The following is a 19,409-nucleotide window of genomic DNA, read 5'->3' on the forward strand; positions in this document are numbered from 1 at the left end:
TTTGCTATTCTTTGAAAAGCCATACTCAGGACTTATTTTTTGCTATTTCCTCTGCTGGATTCCCTTTCTCAGACCTTGCATGGCTCACAGACTCGCTTGGTTCAAGGGTCTGATTTTTCTATCTAAAACTGCATACCTCCCTATATAACTTTATATTCTTCACCCTCCTTTATTTTTTTATAATTCTTATTGCTATCCAAAATTCATATCTTTATTTGTTTAGTTATCAGATATGCCATGAGTATAGAATGATCAGAGATGATACAGCCAAGTTGCCTGGATTTCCAACTTTGCTACTTAGTAAGCAAGTGATCTTAGGCAAGTTGCTTGTCACTCAGTTGCCTCATCCTGTATGACAGAGACACCACAAGGATGTTTTGAAGACTTAGTGAATAAATAGATATAAATTGCTTAGGATGGTATTTGGCACAGAATAAGGACCATAGGTTATCTATTACTATTATTGTTTACCAATAAAAGACAAGGTTGTAGATATTTCCAGAATCGTCTGGCTATATTAGGGGCTCAGTAAATGTTTGTTGAATGAATGGATAGAGGGATAGATGGATGGATGGATGGATGAACAAATGAATGACTGAATCTGGGAATATGCTGCCTGAGAGTGGGGGAAATATCCTACAAAGACAGTGAAGAGTAAGAGATGAAGAGTTTAAAAGTGGTAACAGAAAAAAAAAATAAAAGTGGTAACAGAAAGTTATACATGGTGGATAAAGCTGAATTGGGCAGGTTTTATGTACAAATCCATATGTATATATGTATGTACTACATGAAGGCAGGATGCTAGGAAGAAGATGTAGCTGGGATTTCTGCCTGTAGGATAGTTCCCTAATGGGGATGGAAAAATCAAAGGAGAACATAAAAAGAATCTAGCAAGTGACCCACCACCAGAGCTGCAAGGACCAAGTGGGACATTGGCTTTCCCAGGAAATCTTAATCTTATGTTGGGAAAAGGTTGGAGGTGAAGGAGGAAGAGACTGTCTGGAGAGACAGGTTGATGAGGCTAGACTCCATATTACTTCTACTCAGTCATAGTTTCAAGTGACATTGGATGTGAAGTTTAAAGAAATGTTAAGTGGTATTCAAGTCAAGAAAAAATATACCCAGTATTGGCATAATGGCATGTCCTCAAGTGTTCAGTGTTTGAAGGTCATCAGTACATTCCCCAATACTTGGATCTATCAATAATTGAGGAAAAAAAAAAAAAAAAAAAAGGAGTGTTGGGCTGGGAAATGCTGTCTGAGCACACCTGACCGAAAGGTTGGTGATAAGTATCAGAGGGGAAAAGCACCAGAGGATACACACATCTGTGTCAGTGCAGAAGCATCCAGGAAAAGCTCTCCCTGTTTAGGGTTTGGTGCCACGTCTTGTCGCTGAGAATGTACAGATGGCTTCCTCCCTACATTTCATTCCCATGCTGGACTCTCCCTCTCCCTTTCCCTTAAGAGAAGATGGATGAGAATTATTCCAAGGTAGCACATGATCAGTATGGGAAGGAACTTAATTCTTTCTCCCCCAGCCGGCCCCAAACTCCTCGGGTTAATCAACACAAAAAGAACAAGTCTATCCAAATAGTTGTTATGAATAACTGTCCCTCCTCTTCTCGTCTGAAGGCAAGATCCAGGTCTTAGTCATTTTAATGTATTTTTCCCTTGCATGGTATGGAAAACACAGTACATTTTTCTTAAACAAATTCACCCATCTTTTTGTTAGGGTTTGATTCTGAAGTCAGCATTTAAATATCCAAGTGCAATTTGACCTAGCAAATTCAAACTGGTGAATTGAGAATTATGCCCTGAAAATTCTCTTTTGAAATCAGGTGACCAGTATAGTTCATCTTATGGATCCTCTGGAATTCTCTTCCATCACCAGGCAATTATTGGATAGCTGGAAAATGTATTCCTATGAATTTATTTGACTCTGGTTAATCAATTCTGCACATTGAAAATGCAGTTCTAAAAGACCGCCCTTGAGGGTACATTTCATCTTTTAAAGTAGGCAACTCAAAAATGCTGAAATTATACCCTCTAATACTTTACATTAATTGAAATCAAGATATAAAATGTCATTAATGATTTCTTTGTCCCAGTGCTGGCAGGTGAAGCTAAGTGTGTTGAGTCTGACCTCTCTGACCCCATTATTTTCGTTTTCACGTTTCTGTGAAAGTAGACCCAAGTGTTTCTGTATTATTTTTCCATCTACATGTTGATTTTATCTACCCTAAATTAGAAATATAACAGTTCCCTTAACAAAGGTGAAAGATAAATTTTGGCTTTCACAAGGCATTCTGAAAGTGCTTAGAGATGTAGAAGACCAGTGGCATTGCCCTCAGACAAGGAAGGTAGTGTACAAAGCCTGATTCCGCTTTTCTAGTCCGTGAGCATGCCTGCTGTGAATTTCCAGTTATGGAGGAAAAAAACTTTTCACAATGCACTTCCAGCATCCACCCTCTTAATGTGGCACAAAGATGTGAAAATATATTCACAGCGTGTTCAGGAAATTGTTTAGCCACATCCTACTTCTGCCCCACCCATGATACCAAGATGAGTCAAGTGCCTTGGCAGAGATTGACAATGGCAGGCGTAGAGAACAGAGCCAGAAATTGGGACTGAGCGAGTTGGTGGTTTGGCAAGGCCGTCAGGAGTCCAGACAAATCCTAACGGAAGGTTGTGGTTGGCACGTTGGAAGGTCTGCAGAAGTCAGGGTAGATTCTGAGGCGAGAGCAAAGAGAAGTCAGGAGAGCAGGTGAGACCTCAGGAGACCCAAATTCCAAAGGACAAAGTGATAAGCACCTGGGACATTTAAAAATCTGCCTTGGTTTTGAGAAAATAAGATAACCTCAACAATTACAGCAGCAAAGTAACCTAAATTGTGAATGATCAGGATACCCACCAAGGAAACTTTAATCCTGCGGATTATGGGTTTTAAGATCTCAGACATACTTGGGCTTAAAATTTGGCCCCACCAATTAAGAGGAGAGTGTGATTTGGAGCTAGTTGTTCAACCTTTCTCTGTAAAGGGGGAACAGTGCCACCCATGCACAGTAGTTTTAAAGACTAAGCAAAATAATGTTAAGTCATTGCTTAGTACTCTATGCCTAGACCATGGTAAGCACTTGTTGAATGGTAACCGTTTTAATAATTATTAGTCATAGACTTTTCTTTTGTTTTTGTGGTACACCATGGGTAGCTCAGGGCACAAAGGGAAAAGTTGATTGTTGGTACATCCAATAAGAAGAGGGTTAAGAGGTCAGACCTGGAATTACTTATCTTCACGACCAGATTAGTAACAACATAATAATAAGAATACTGAACAGTGACTCCAGACATTACTGACCACAGACTAGACCATTTGGCTCAGTCCAATGCTTTGATGAAGTGTTATCATTTATTCAGATTATCGCTTGTTCAGTTGTAGCTGAGGAGGTTTAGATAATATTGTCGTATTTCCAGCTTGTTCTGAAAAGCCACTGTAGTTACTCAAAGTCTGTACAAGGCAAAGAAAGGAAAGGGACAGAAAGACAGGGAAATTGTGCAATGATTTAGAAATTTTGTGATCCCACCCTAAATGAGGAAGGCAATATTGAGAATGGCATTAGACTGTGGATTCATCTTTCCATAGCTCTAAACCAGTGTGTCCATGCTGAATTACATTTTCCCATGTCCTTACAAGAGCCACTGGTCTGATCCCTGAAGTAAAGAGAACTTTATGACTAGAGTCGTTGCTATCATAGATGTATTTTTAAATATCTGTTAAGAAGTAAAATGCATCTAGGATATTATGCATTGCTTACATAAGTATTCCTTTCCTATTTTTTTCACATATCATTGATTTCAAAATGTGGTAACTTTTTACATCAGTCATAAATCTTATTTCCGCTCACCATGTAAAAAGAGACAACTAAACTTCCCAAATAGTCTGTAATGTTTTCCTGTGTAATTAACACCTCATTCACAGTTGTGGGTGCCAGTCAAGGCCCTGTCTCCTCTTCCTTGACATTTCCTTGATACCTTGTTCAGGCTGCGCTGATGCCTAAGAGTGCGCGAAATACACACATGGGAACAGGGAAATATTTGAGAGGAGCCAGCTGTATTGGCAAGATCTGACAATTTAGAGAGCCTGCTTTCCCATGTGTCTCCTCTGTGGGCTTGCAGTCTGCATACCACCCCTTACTGAAGTCCAGTTCCTGCTTTAACCTTGTCTTCATCGTCATCATCCTCATCAGCAGCAAAAACCATCTGTCAGATAAGTACCAGTAGCCCATTATTTGCATTCTTTCTCTTCTTAATGCTCCTGCAGGGCCAAGTGTTTATAAATCAAGTGACTAATTTAAGATACATGTGCTCTAATACTGCAAGTCATCCTGGAAGGATGGTTATTTTTAAGTGTTGAAAATTTGTAGATGTCATTTATTTAAGTAGCCCTGTCTTTTTTGTTTTTGTGTTTTTTTTTAATCTTCCTGACAATAGTGACCCTCTGTGGCCTTCTACAGAGCAAATGCAGATGGCTGTAGTCATTAGATAATTCAAATAAAATCATTCTATTGTTGAAATCTCCTGGTTTCATTTTTTTAAATTGTCATATACATTCAAATTATTGTAATATACATTCAGAAAAATGTATGTATCATAAGGATATACAGCTTGATGATTTTTCGAATATTGACCACATCCATGTCACTGGCACGCAACACATCAGCATCACCCACACCATAAAATCCCCCGGGTGCTCTCCTCCCCTCCCCACTCCCACAGCGGTAGCCTGTCATAACTTCTAACAGCATGGATTATCTTTGCCTGAGTTTATTCCTTTTATAAACTGATGAACACTATGTTTGCAAGAGTCACTGGTATTGTTGCATATAGTATAGTCCATTCGGGTTTTTTTTTGCTGTGTTGTATTCCATAGTATGAATGCCCCACAATTTATTTCTCATATTTCTATGCTTCATGGGAACCTCGATTATTATTTTAGATGAAAAAATTTCCATATTGCCATATACATAGTTAAGAATTGGCTACACTTTTTAATTCATACACAATCCATATTATATGTTTTCTTGATATATTATCAAAGATTTCTAAATTTTAAAATGTGGACAATTGGGCAGAGGAGGGTAGAAGAGCAGGATGAGAAGGAACTAACATTATTACGATCATGTATCAGATGTCATGTCATGAGTATCATTTTTAATTGTGGAAAAATACACGTTATATAAAACTTGTCATTTTAACCATTTTCAAGTGTAAAGTTCAGTAGTGTTAAGTACATTCACATTGTTGTGAAAAAGATCTCCAGAACTCTTTCATCTTGCAAAACTTAAACTCTATCTCCATTAAACAACTCCCCTCTAACCTCTTCCCCCACCCGCCACATAACTACCATTGTACTTTCTCTTTCTATAAACTTAACTACTCTAGGTAGCTCATATAAGGGACGCATACAGTAATCATACAGTATTTTTGTTTGGTGACTTATTTCACTATGTCTGTTTCAATTAGCAGGATGTCATCAAGGTTCATCCATGTTGTAGCCTGTGTCAGAATTTCCTTCCTTTTTAAGACTAACTAATATTCCATTGTATGTATATACTACGTTTTGTTTACCCATTCATCTGTTAGTGGACATTTGAATTTGTTCCTCCTCATGGCTATTCTGGCTAATGCTGCTGTGAACATGGATACACAAATTCAAAAGCCTGCTTTCAGTTTTTTTAGATATACACCCAGATGTGGGATTTCTAGATCACATGGTAGTCCTACTTAAAGAATTAAGATTTTAAGAATTTAAGATTTAAGAATCTGCATACTGTTTTCCATAAAAGTTGCAATATTTTACAATCTCACCAAGAGTGAATAAGTATTCCAATTTTTCCACATCCTTGCCAACACTTATTTTCTGTTTTTTGAAAGAAAGCCATCCTAATGGGTGTATATGGTAGGAATTTACATATGATCCTTTTTTAGTGCTTAGCAGATGTGTTGTAAGGTATAAATATCAATTTTACAGCAATGAAACTTTGACACAAAAAATTTCCATAAAAGAAAAAGCCAGGACTCCAGTCCAGGTGCTCTTAAACTTGACAGTGGGCTTTTTATTCACATAAACTCACATAATCACAAAACCAATTGGGCTTTTTTATTCTAAGCTACAAGATTTACAAGATATTAGCAGTTCTACATGATTGCCTAACTTGAAATATGAGTAAGAGCTTGAGGCTTAGAGTAGGGGTTCTCAAAGTATGGTCTTTAGGTCAGCAGCATCAGCATTACTGGGAACCTGTTAAAAATGTAAATTCTCAGGGTGCCTGGGTGGCTCAGTGGGTTAAAGCCTCTGCCTTTGCCTTAGGTCATGGTCCCAGGCTCCTGGGATGGAGATCCGCATAGAGCCCCACATTGGGCACATCGGGCTCTTTGCTCCGCAGGAAGCCTGCTTCCCCCTCTCTCTCTGCCTGCGTCTGCCTACTTGTGATCTCTCTCTGTCAAATAAAGAAATAAAATCTTAAAAAAAAAATGTAAATTCTCAGGCCCTGCCCCAAGACTTAGTGAATCAGAAACTCTGGAAGTAGGGAGTCAAATCTGTTGGGTTTTCTTTTTTTTTAAGTATAGTTGTTATACAATATTATAGTAGTTTCAAATATGCAACACAGTGATTCAACACATATCTATTATAAAATAATCACCACAATTAGTCTAGTTACCATCTGTTACCATACAAAATTATTCCAATATTATCAACTTTCTTCTCTTCACTGTATTTTATATCCCTGTGACTTATCTATTTTATAACTGGAAGTTTGTACCTCTTAATCCCCTTCACTCATTTCAGCCATTCTCCCACACCCTCCTCCCCTCTGGCAACCACCAGTTTGTTCTCTGTATTTCAGAGTAGGTTTTCTGTTTTATTTTGTTTTGTTTGTTCATTTGTTTTGTTTTTTAGATTCCACATATAAGTGAAATCATGTGGTATCTGTCTTTCTCCGTCTGATCTGACTTGTGTCACTTAGCATAATAACCTCTAGGTCTATCTGTGTTAGGACACATGGAAAGATATCATTCTTTTTTTATGGTGGAGCAATAATTCAGTGTGTGTGTGTGTGTGTGTGTGTAATATCTTCTTTGTTCATCTACTGATGGACACTGAGGTTGCTTCCATATCTTGGCTATTGTGAGTAATGCTACAAGAAACATAGGGGTGCGTATATCTCTCCAAATTAGTGTTTTCTTTTTCCTTAGCAAATATAGTAGAATTAGTATGGTAGTTCTATTTTTACTTTTTGGAGGAACCTCCAACCTCCAAACTGGCTGCACCAGTTTGCATTTCCACCAACCGTGCACGAGGGTTCCCTTTTCCTCTGTATACACTGATCTGTTTTAACTAGCCCTCCTGATGATGCTGACACACAATCAGGTCTGAGCACTGCTGGGCTTAAATCATTAGACAAATATCTAAACTGCTGTCTAATAACCTTTACACTATTTCCAAACAGGAAATTTACATGTTGGGCACTTTGAGGTTTCCAGGGCAACCTGGTATGGTGAATCTGTTTTATGCTTCATACTCCCATTTTCAGAAAAGGGGTGGATTAGCCCAATTGTGATTATGCTGGAACAGTAGGTGCCCATCAGTCAGGCTCCAATTTATCACAATTGCTTATGAACAAATGGCCACCTGGGAGCAGGCATCCTAACCAGGAAGGTCACCCCAGCTCAGCATTTATCTTTGTCTGCCAGGATTTTCATCCCCACCCTCATCCAAGTCCCTACTTTTTATCTCACTTTACAGTGGGTCTTGAGCAAGCGTTGCAGGGAAGACACTGAACTAGAAGGAGGCAGTCATGGGAACAAACGTGAGACAGCCATGCCTCCCATCACTTCGCCTCCACCAGCAACAGCCCTCGCCCCGGCCCCAGACGTCCTCACACAGTTCCCTAGAGCCCTGTAAAGAAAAGAACAGAGATTCATGGAATACACTTTCCTCAGAAAAACTGAAGGAATCTGATTTTAGTCCTAGGATGAGAGTTGGGGCTTAGGCCTGCTGTCTTAGCATATGTTATTAGTAATACATGTATAAGTAACAAGTAACATTAACTAATATAAAATATGTGCCGAATTGTCCTGGCTTGAGTAATAAAATTCACGCTACCAAAAATCTACATTATCTCATAGGGGAGGCTTTTGCCTTTCCTGAATGCTTTAAAGTGGAAAAGCAAAAGATCTTTTGGAGGAACAGGAGCGTGGGAGACTGTTCAGTGCAGCCGGAGGAGGACTTGAATGGGAGGAAAGAAGAAAAAGGATTGAATTCCTGGGGCTCCTTGGAGAGAAGAAAGATGATGCCCGGGAGTAGGCGCAGAATTTGTCTGTCACTCCAGTAGTTCCCGACCACTCCCAGACACCACCCTCGGCAGCTTCCAGCATGTTTCTCAGTCGTTTACCCTCCTGCTTTGTCCTGTCGGAGCCCCCTTCCTAGATCACTGACACTTAAGACTTAAGCTAAATTCCTAAGTCTAAATATATTTAAGGCATTTTTGGCTGTATGGCTAAAAAAAAAAAAAAAAAAAATATGGGTACTCTGTTGCTTTGTAAAGAAAATCATTAAAAAGAATTCCAATCAAGATTAGGGTGTAACTAGGAACTCAAGCCTCCGAACCACATTTAAACTGAAATACGGGCCATCTGAAGTTATCTGCGGCACACAGTATGTTTCAGTAAATTAACGGTCCTAAGAAATACTTTACCTGCATATCCACCCTTAGCAAGGACACGTGAACAAAGGCAGCATTCCCCAGCGCTCCTCCAGCATACACATCGGTGTACTCTGACAGTTGCAAGGCTGACTTAAGTGATTGCTTAAATCACCAGTGATATGCAAGAATTTGGATGCTTGCCCCTACTGTACTGAATTGTGAATGTTTGTACTCCACCTCCTAAAATATGACAAGGGCATGTTACAATATCTGACATGTGGTTTGCCTTAACCATTCACTCTGTGATAAAAGTTGATCAATAGTCAGCCTCATTTTCCCCACTTCCTGCCCAGATCAATACACATGTCTCCTTTAAAGAAAGGAGAATGCGCATAGAAGTTGATCCCATGGTTTAACTTACCTCAACCTAAAAGAAAGAACCTATCACCCACTTCGATGCCATTGATTTTGTTTCTTTGTGCTCTTGTGACTAAATAAATTACAGTGCTTTCACTTTCTAAGTAAACTTTTTATCATTGATTAGTCCTCAGGGTCTAATTGACTTACATTTACTAAAAGACCCAATATATTGATTTTCAGAATGTGTAAACTACAAGACCAGAAAATGATGTACATGGGTATAACTTTTATTAAGTATACAGACTATTAAATCATATATTCATTCCAGTGTTACAGCTCCCCAAAGGAACTCCCAGGTTCAGATCTCTGCAACAGGAAATACATGAAAAGACCACTAATTATATTTCTGTTTTTAATAAAGGTTTTAAAAATTTGTTCTGTGGATGTTAGCTAGGATTGTTTATAAAAACAGCTGCTGTTTTTGTATGAATTATTGATGGTGTGCGCTTAATGTACCTTCAACAATAGTGCAAGTATTTCCCATCCAATCATAGTGTGGTATGTGCTTACTTACCTCCCCAGTTTTATTCCACTCATTTAACTGACATTGGACTTCCTATCCCACTCCCAGCCTAGACAAAAACCAGAAAGAGGAAGTGACTTTGCCTGACACTTTCAGAGCAAGAAAATTAGTAAATGAGATGGGCCTTTCTGTGTGTATGTTTACAGTTCTCCCCCCCAAAAAATGTTGAAAGATTAACCCAATACTTTTACTTTGTCAGTAGCAACAAGTCTTAATGTGTATTAATATACTACCAATATGATAATAAAATAATTAGTAACAATGAAGTAGAGTGACCATATATATAAAACATTCACAGAGGGGTACCTGGGTGGCTCAACTGGTTAAGCATCTAACTCTTGATTTCAGCTCAGGTCATGATCTCAGGGTCCTGAGACCAAGCCCTGTATCAGACTCCAGGCCCCACCTTCAGATTCTCTCTCTCTCCTCCCTCTGCCCTCCCCTCCCCACCCCGTTCCCATGCTTTCTCTGAAAAAAATAAAAATAAAACATGCTCAGAAATGCTTCTCATTCAAAATATATGCTTTCAATACCTAGGCTTACATCCTTTTATTAGAAAAGGAAAAAAATTTAAAAAGCGAGTTTATAAAAAATAACTAACTGCCCTTTAAATGATATTAGGTACACAGTCACCTAGAGATGTTAGCACGATCTTACTTTTCTAACTCTTGCGATTGAAATTTAGCTAGTGATCAGCTTGGGAAAGTTAACATTCAATGCCATAGTGAAGGTTGATCAGCAAGGGATATTTATTGTAGTTTACTTAAAAAATAGCTTTACCATCCATAGGGATGAAAAGAGCTAGTTGATGTGCTTTAAACAATACACAGGATTACGGTATGGCTTCGGGTAGCGCTTTTCACACTGTAGTGAGCGTTAAGAGTGACCTGAGATGGTTTTAAAGTGCAGATTCGTGACTTCCTTGCCCAGAGATCCTAAACCAGTAAGTCAAGGATGAAGCTTCAGAATGTGCATTTGTAACACCCAATCCCCTCCCTCAGGTTACTCCTATGAAATTATTCAGACCGTTCTTTGAAAAACACCAATTTAAGATGACAAATGCAGGTTTTATTGCATCCAAAACCATAGAATCGTCAGATAAAATGCCAATCTTAGACCATCTTTCAGATGCTTTACGTTACTATAGTATCAAGGTAGACAGCATTTAAAGGACTGCCTGTAAGTTAACGTTTATTCGTTGCAGGCACTATCTTTCTCCTGCTGGTCATTAAAATTTGGCCTGTGGGTTTTAGATTTCATTGATGTTTAAAGGTCAGGTAGGCTTGAAATTATTTTTTAATTTTTACTATCTTTAAAATTGCCGTTTAATACTGTCTCATCTAAAAGCAAAAAAAAAAAAGGCATCACGGTATTTATTGTCTGTTTCTCTTTGGTTTCCAGGGAAGACGAGGAAAAACAGGTCCTCCAGGAAAACCAGGTCCCCCAGGACCACCCGTGAGTAAACAGTATGATGACTGTCCATTAGGAGAACCCCGCTTTCTTCCTGTGTATTTATCTATCTATGGATTATTTTGCCCCCCTGTAGCTAATTTTGATCTTTTCTACTGTTTAAAATGGTTATACTCCTGGGACACCTGGGTGGTTCAATCAGTTAGGCGTTGGACTCTTGGTTTCAATTCAGATCGTGATCTCGGGGTCATGAGATCAAACCCCCCATTGGGCTTGGTGCTGGTCATGGAGTCTGCTTGAGATTTGCTTTCCGGCCCCCTCACCTGCTCCACCCACTCGCTTGATCTCACTCTCTCTCAAATAATTAAATAAATTATTAAAAAATGAAAATAAAATAAAATGGTTATACTCCCTACACCTCCCACTACCACACAAACAACGAGGTAAGGGAGGCTAGTAGCTGTCTGCACACCGTATCCACTTCTTTCTTACGTAGACAGGAAGCACTGCACTGCCTACATGGGCGCCCTAAGCCAAGTCTCCAAGTAGATGAATCCTGATCTGAACCCACCCGGCTCCTTCTCCTCAGTTTCCTAATGTCCGGGCTGGTAGTAAGTTAGATATCTTAGATATCTGGAGAAGCATGACCAATTTTCTTGATATAACTTTTGGTTAGCAGAATTTTGTAAAATGCTGTTGCTGAAGAGAGCTGTAAAGCTCTTCTAGCCAATTCACTCGTATTTTTCTTTACCCCAAGCCTCTAGAAAATGTATTCCTTTTCCTGTGGTTCTTCCAATCCTTCAGCCCATCAGAGTCTGATCTGTGTCCAGGCTACCCTAATGGCACTGTTCTCTCTTTGGTGACCGGTAATCTCTGAGGTGTGAGAGTCCCTGGGTCTGATCAGTCTTCATTTGATTTCACTGCTGTATAGGAATTTACAGGGGTGCCTGCTCTCTCCTTGAAACTCCCAGTTCTCTTGGTATAGTGACACTGATTTTTTTTTCCTTCTACCTCTGGGGCCATCCTTTTTTGTCTCCATTAACAGCGTTCCCTCCTCTCCTATCTGTATGTTGCGTGCATTAAACGTTTCCAGGTTTTTATTTCAACCCTGACATTCCTCCTGTGTTCCAGGCTCGTACATTCCCACTGCCTGCTCACTGTCTCCACTTATAGGTCTCCTACACATTACAAAAGTAGCATGTTCCCAAACTAAACTCCAGAAATAATTCTGGATTTTTTTTTCTCCCCCTCATCGTCCATTCCCAGACAGTTCCTAAATCATGTCCGTGCTACATCCAAATAGCTCAGGAATCTATCTCCTCCTCTCTTTCCTCATTGCCATTGACTTTGTTTTGGCCCTTGTCAGTTTGTATCCGTATTTTAGTAGCTCTCTCAGAGAGGGTCTCATTGCCTCTACCTTCTGCGAGTGGAGTAATACCTCCCAGTGATAATTCAGACTGTGTGATCCTTCGGCTTGAAACTCTAATAGCTTCCCTCTCCTTCTACATCTGGATTCTACATCTTCGGTGTGTCATTCTGGGCCCTTCTTAGTTGGCCCTTGACGTCTCTGCCCATTGTCCTCTATGCCCTTCCTTCGTTTGTAACCCGTAGTGTCATCCTCACTTGCTATCTCAAAAATGCCATGCTTTGCACATCTGGAGGCTTCAGTAAGCTTCCTCTGTCTTTATGACTCATCTCAGCCTCAGCTTTCCTGCATAGCCCTTGTCAGTGCTCTCAGTGCATGAGGTGTCTTCGCCCAAGATCCTTGCACTCATGTACCTCCTGCACTGAGGTAGCACCTGGCACAATGCTTCGTACGGTTGCCTTCTTTCTAGGCTGGCCTGCTGCACTGCAATTTTTTTGAACCTCTGTTTTAACACCATTGCCTAGCACAGTTTCTGTCCTGTAGATGTGATTGTTAATTATTTAATGAATGAGTATACAAATGAATATATCCTGTAGATAAGAAAATGAAAACCAGAGGGGCACCTGGGTGGCTCAGTCGTTAAATGTCTGCCTTTGGCTCAGGTCATGATCCCAGGGTCCTGGGATCGAGCCCTGCCATCAGGCTCTCTACTCCACGGGAAGTCTGCTTCTCCCTCTCCCGCTCCCCCTGCTTATGGTCCTTCTCTTGCTGTGTCTCTCTCTATCAAACAAATAAATAAAATCTTTAAAAAAAAAAAAAAGTTGAAAACCAGAAAGTGGCTTTTTAAAGACCAGAACCCCCGCTCACCACCACTAGAGGGCTCCAGACCTAGCATCTTAGGAATTTCTTAGGATGTGGTCATGGGTGGGTGTGCCAAAAAATGAACAAGGTTGCTCTCCTGTAATTGATTTCATCCCATCCACTTTCGCCATTCAAGTGGATTGTTCTATTAGCAATGTACTGGTGTCAATGGATGGTGATTATAAAAGCAAGTGGAGAAAAAAGAGGCATAACTCGGGAGCCTGGAAGCCATTCTTTAAAGGAATTAGCTTTGTTGATTTTTATTCCAAATTTTCTAGCAAAACAGAGAATGTGTTGTAAGATTTGCAATAATTGTCTTCTGCTATAAAGAAGAAAAGCTGGTGAATGCGAACAGGCAAGATTAGACCTTCATATACTTTCTAAACATATGATACTTCTTTTAAAACTGGATAATTGTTGTCTCAAAGGAGGAGTTTGAATGATGAAGGCTTTTGTGACAAGCCTGCCAAATGTCTAGGAAAGAAGATTACTCCAAGTCCTGGAATGAGTTCTCAGCTATAAATCAACGGAGTTTACTGAAGAATTTAGAAGATTAAGAAGTATGCGACTCTATGAAGGAATTTATAATATTCACTTCCACCGGTTCTAGTTTATTGCCAGGGCATTTGGGGAAGAGAGGTACTTATTTTATTTCAAGTATTGGATTTAAAATTTCAACTCAGCTATGGGTCTGATACAGTGTTTGTTAAATCCTGGGTACACAGTACTTAAAAGAATAGTGGGTTTTGTTATTTTCTGTAATATAACAAAATACCGATTATTATAAAATACTGTGAAAGAACCAACTACAGAAATAAGGGGAAAAAATCTACGAGAAAATAAAAGGTTTTTATTCATAGGTCAGCTTTTATTTTAAAAGAAAAGGTCTTAAAGAGCTCATTTTCTGTTTAAGAATCGTGGTTTATGGAAATTCTTCATCTATTTGATTCTGGGCTAACTCCCCCAGTTGACTAAAATATCTTTTCTTGAATACAAGTATTATCAAAACTTTATGTTGGGGTACGGTTTTCATCCTGTTTTGGATTTTTTTTGCAGTTGTTCAGATGACGGGTTGAATGGGCGACCTGCATACCAGCATGCTGCAAAAAATCTCGGGAGGCACCTACTCATACTTACAGGACTTAGCCAAGGGCAGCATTGGAAGTGAAAGCCAACTAACAGGCTCCCTACATTTTTCTGTGCTATCTTCATGTTTAATTTTTCTGAACATAGTGTATTTTAGCAAGAGGACTGTTGTTTCTCACATGGGTAGAAATAAACAGAGTTCTTCGAAAGCAGTCCTTTTAAGATCATATTAATTCCTACCTTAAGAAAATGAGCTTGTAAAAACATCAACCTGCTCCTAATTTACGTTGTTAAGCAACTTCACAAACATTTATTTAAGGCCTACCATGTACCTAGTACTCTGTTAGGAGCGGGGCTTACAAAAATCAGTAAGATATTGTCCTTGCCCTCTGGGGATTCAAGTTTAGTTTACAGAAATATGAACAAAGGGAGAGAATTAGAAAAGATAGTGGTCGAGAGGGTTTCCTTCAGGAATTGAAAATTGAAGCGTAAAAATTGAGCGTTAAAAAAAAGAAGGAATTCCTGCCAGTTACAACAACTTGAATGAACCTAGAGGACATTATGCTAAGTGAAAAAAGCCAGTCACAGAAGGGCAAAGACTACTTGATTCCATTCATCTAAGATCTCTAAAATAGTCAAACCTGGAGAAGCAGAGAACACAATAGTGGTTGCCTGCTGGGGGATAGGGGAAATAGGAGTTGTTATTCAATGGGTTTAAAATTTCAGTGATGCAAGATGAAGACTTTCTAGAAATCTGCCATACCACACTGTGCCTGTAGAGTGTCATGCACAATATCGTGCATTTTGAAGTTTGTTAAGAGTATAGATCTCATTTAAGTGTTCTCACCACAACACAAAACAAAAACAAACACCTAAGGGGCTCAAGGAAACTCTGGGAAGTGTTGCGTATGTCAATTACCTTGATTGTGATGGAGTATCACGGATGTTTTCGTATGTCCAAACTCATCAAATTGTACACATTACATATGTTCAGTTGTTTGTACATCAATTATACCTCAATAAAACTATTGAAAAAAGAGTTGAAAGGAGCTGTCCAGTAAAACAAATAGAGGGGAAGGAGAGAGCAAACTGAGTATCACCAACAGAGGAAAGCAGCCTGAGCAAACACAGAGCACTGTGGCCCTGGAGAGTGGGGAAGGGCAAACAGCCCACGTAGTTATGAGACAAAGAGCTCGAGGCCAGGACTGACATGTCGAGCCTTGCCAGGGTCCTGGTGAACCTCATATGAAGCCCTACATGTCAGGTTAAGCTACGAAAATTTGTGGAGAGTTCTACATAGGGAGTCTCGTGGCCAGATTTCATTGATTCGTCCCTCTAGTGATGGCCATGGTAGAACTGGATTATTGAGCGTAGGCAAGCTTCACTGTGGCTATCGTAGTAGTTACTACTTTTTAAATTATCAGTAGAGCATTTTTTATCTCTTTCGGATGTCCCATGGAGCTATTTGTATTTTATGACGATTTATATGTAGCTTAGAAGATATCCCGATTTGTTTATGGACATATTTAGATCAAAATGTTGGTTTTTGCTTGTTTGTCTTTTTCAACATTGTACCCCATGTGAAAGGAGCCCTACTGCACAGGAGGAAGGAAGGTAACAAGAGAGAGAAGGAAGGGTTGGTCAAGGTGACAATCTTCCTAATTCAGATTTAGAGATGGTGTACGACTCACCCTAGTGGCTTGCCTATGAGATTCCTAAAGCACTTGTTGGAATTTCTTACAATAGTATAAATTAATTTTAAAATATTAATTTTATCTCTCTTATCAAACAGTAATCAACTAATATGTAATATCCCTTAAGTAAGTGAATAGTATGTAATTTTAGGGTATATGTTTGAGCAATTAGCTTTTAGAAAAATTAGGGAGAAAAAACTCTATTCTGATTAGTGTGATTGTCTAAAAAGCACCAAGATGGATTCTTTGATAACAAGCATATTTTGCTCAGTTTCTTCAAGAAAATGTTATTCCCTTTGGGGTTTCAGAGATATTCCCTAAATCAAAGGTAGTGTTGTTATTTAAAGGAATATCAATGAAGATTTTTAAAAATAGAACTGAAAGAAATCTCTAATGGCCTGAAGCAACTCAAATAATTAAAACAATTTAACCGATGCTTCTACTTGCAATTTTTTGTTCTGAAATTAAATTTGTGTTTTCTCACTCTTAAGAAACATTTGTTCCAAAAAGGTACATTTTTTACAAAGAGTAATTTCCCACTACTTCCCACTTAGTATTTAAAAGACAACCTTTTTGTCCCCTTAGAGAGCATATTTCCTGGAGGGAAAAAATTCTCATAATGCCATATTTACTAAAAGCAGAACTGCTATTGAACTGCTATTATTAAATTGTCTTTATGAATTATGTCTTTATGAATTAGTGTTTCATCAAAGTCATATATATTGCTCCAATTTAGTTTCCATATTTACTTTTTTAAAGTTTTTACTTACTTAGTGGGAGAGAGAGAGAGGGGGGACTGGCAGAGGGAGAGGGAGAGAGAGAATCTCAAGCAGACTCTGCATTGGGTGTGGAGCCTAATGCGGGGCTTGATCTTACAACTCTGAGATCATGACCTGCTCAAAACTGAAGAGTCAGATGCTTAACCAACTGAGCCATACAGGCACCCCTATTTCCCCATATTTAATAGCAATTTTTACTCTGAGGAAGATTTAGTTGAAATTTACATACATGTATCCTCCTTAAAATAAGATTATTCCTAATCAAAATACTTGTACTTGAGGAGCAATTAAACTGGTTAACAGAGCTAGCCACAACCCTTTATGATAAACATTTTTTTTTAAAGATTTCTATTTATTTATTTGACAGGCAGAGATCACAAGTAGGCAAAGAGGCAGGCAGAGAGAGAGAGGGGGAAGCAGGCTCCCCACTGAGCAGGGAGCCCAATTTGGGGCTTGATCCCAGGACCCTGGGATCACGACCTGAGCTGAAGGTAGAGGCTTTAACCCACTGAGCCACCCAGGCGCCCCAATAAACATATTTTTTAATAAAATATTAGTCCAATTTCCTGTTAACAGGCAGAGCCTATACTACCTATACAAAGGAAAAAGTTCTCAAATTCCCCCAAATAATTTCCGCCATCTTGTTTTGAATGACCGACTCTTCACTGGTGGGAAACCATTAAGTAGAGATGTCTTAGACTAATATTACCTGCAACTACACCAGGCTGGAGAGCAGTTTTTCAGAGAAGCATGAGAGCATTAAGTATCTCCCCGGGGAAGGCAATAATACTAACTCCTGAGGAAACAGGTTCAAAAGAAAGGGATGGATCGGGAGAGTTTATTAGAGTACTTGCTCTGTATGAGGTGCTCCACGACCAATGCCTTATGTAATTGTCACCACTGTGGTGAGATGTAGAAGTGGTCCCATTTTATAATAGGATAAAGGTTGCTTAGAAACATCCGGCAACGTGTGCAAGATGACACAAGTGTAAGTGAGGGAACAAGAAGTGAAACCCAGGAGCGGATCTCTAAACCCACCTTTATTTCACTGGATCCCAGATGGGAAAGGCAAGCTTCTAGTTTGTCATTTCACTTGGATCAGCCTTATTTAAACATTAGACACCGAACGTGGTTTGATTTTCTCACGTGATCCATAGCACTGCAGTGTCTCAGGACAGCGGGATGATGGAAGAAGATTGTGAGGTACCCAGTCCTCCTCACTAGTATGTCCTCAGGCAGTTCACTTGACGTTTCCATGGCTCAGTTTCCTTTTCCATAAATTTGAAATGATAGTACCTGCCTCCATCAGATTCTCACAGTTGCTGGGAGGAATCAAAGCCATGTGTGAGATGATCTTTCTTATAAATGCGAAGCTCAGTGTAAGTATAGCTGAGATCCGTTCCTATTCCTCTGACCATCCATCCACACGTATAGTATTGTAGATAGAAGAGATTGTCTTCAATCTCCTTTTTATAAAGTTCCCAAAAACCTGTTAACAAAAATGTGAATGTCTTTCAATGACTAGCTAAAATGGCAGGTCACAAGCTCTACATAAATATGGAAAGCTTAGTCTACATATGTAAATCTACTCATGAAGAGAGAGGAAGGTTACTCACAGTCAGGTAATAATAATGGGGTCTGAGTATTCAGTGGTGTTTTTTCATCTTCTGATTTACAGCCTCTTCCTGGGTTGTGGGACTTGCTCATCCACGATCTGAGCTGTTGCATTTTATTAGTTGTGATGTTCTGTAAGTCTCAATTACTATCCCTCACACTCTAATAAAAATTTCTCTTTTTCTTTAAAACCTTCCAGTTATCAGCATAGCGTAAGCAATGGAAAATCGTGGCCTTGTGTTATGATAATGAGACTTGGAAAATATCAAGACTTGAAATGCCTTAGTTTATTTCAAAGTGATCTGGTTTTTAGTTCCTTTAGAAAAGAGAGGAAAGCGGCTGGAAATGAGGCGGAGCAGGAGGGAAAGCAGGAGAATTTAACTAATGAGCCATTAAAGAAAGTATGTATTAGCCCACCCATTTGACATTAACTTTACTTCTCATCCATCATCACTATAAAAGTGTTTATTAAAAACCATATTAATTTTAAAATGTGTTATTATTTCTTTCTGTTACAGGCAGGGCTCTTGATTTCCTTTCTTTTTTTTTTCCCCCGGCATTGTTTTTGTGCATTGTTTCATTATTGCAGTATGAGAATTGAGCAGTGGGCTCAAATGTGTCACATTTCAGTGCATAGCAATTTATGTTGAAAACAGAAATGTCAAGGAATTTGTAACGTGGGGCAGCAGCTCCCTCTACTGTTTCTACTGGACAAGCTCTAAACAAATTTCATAGCCTTTGGAGGATGTCCAAGCTATGGATATATTCTGCATCTGAGGATTAATTATAAATCTACATGATTTTCAAAATTATTTTCAGGGGTGTTTTTTGCATTTTATGCTTATCCCATCCTTTAAATGCAAATGGTATTTCATCCACAGTCACTTTCAATATGAATTTGATATACTGTTGAAGTGCAAACCCTTAGCTCATGGATATCTAAAATGTCCAT

The 19,409-nt window shown here is 39.1% G+C and overlaps 1 protein-coding gene across 1 annotated transcript in view; it reads left to right on the forward strand.

Annotated features, from left to right (window-relative positions):
* Positions 1–19,409, forward strand: part of COL19A1 (collagen type XIX alpha 1 chain) — a gene marked incomplete at both ends in the record, with an annotated part of 315,931 nt that overhangs the window by 203,971 nt on the left and 92,551 nt on the right. Inside the window, one exon of the mRNA XM_080806683.1 lies at positions 11,049–11,102. Coding sequence (XP_080662809.1) covers positions 11,049–11,102 — 54 coding nt within the window. The remainder of the gene's footprint in view (positions 1–11,048; positions 11,103–19,409) is intronic.

The sequence above is a fragment of the Martes martes genome (assembly GCF_963455335.1).
Source record: "Martes martes genome assembly, chromosome: 6".
In the NCBI taxonomy this organism is placed as follows: Eukaryota; Metazoa; Chordata; class Mammalia; order Carnivora; family Mustelidae; genus Martes; species Martes martes.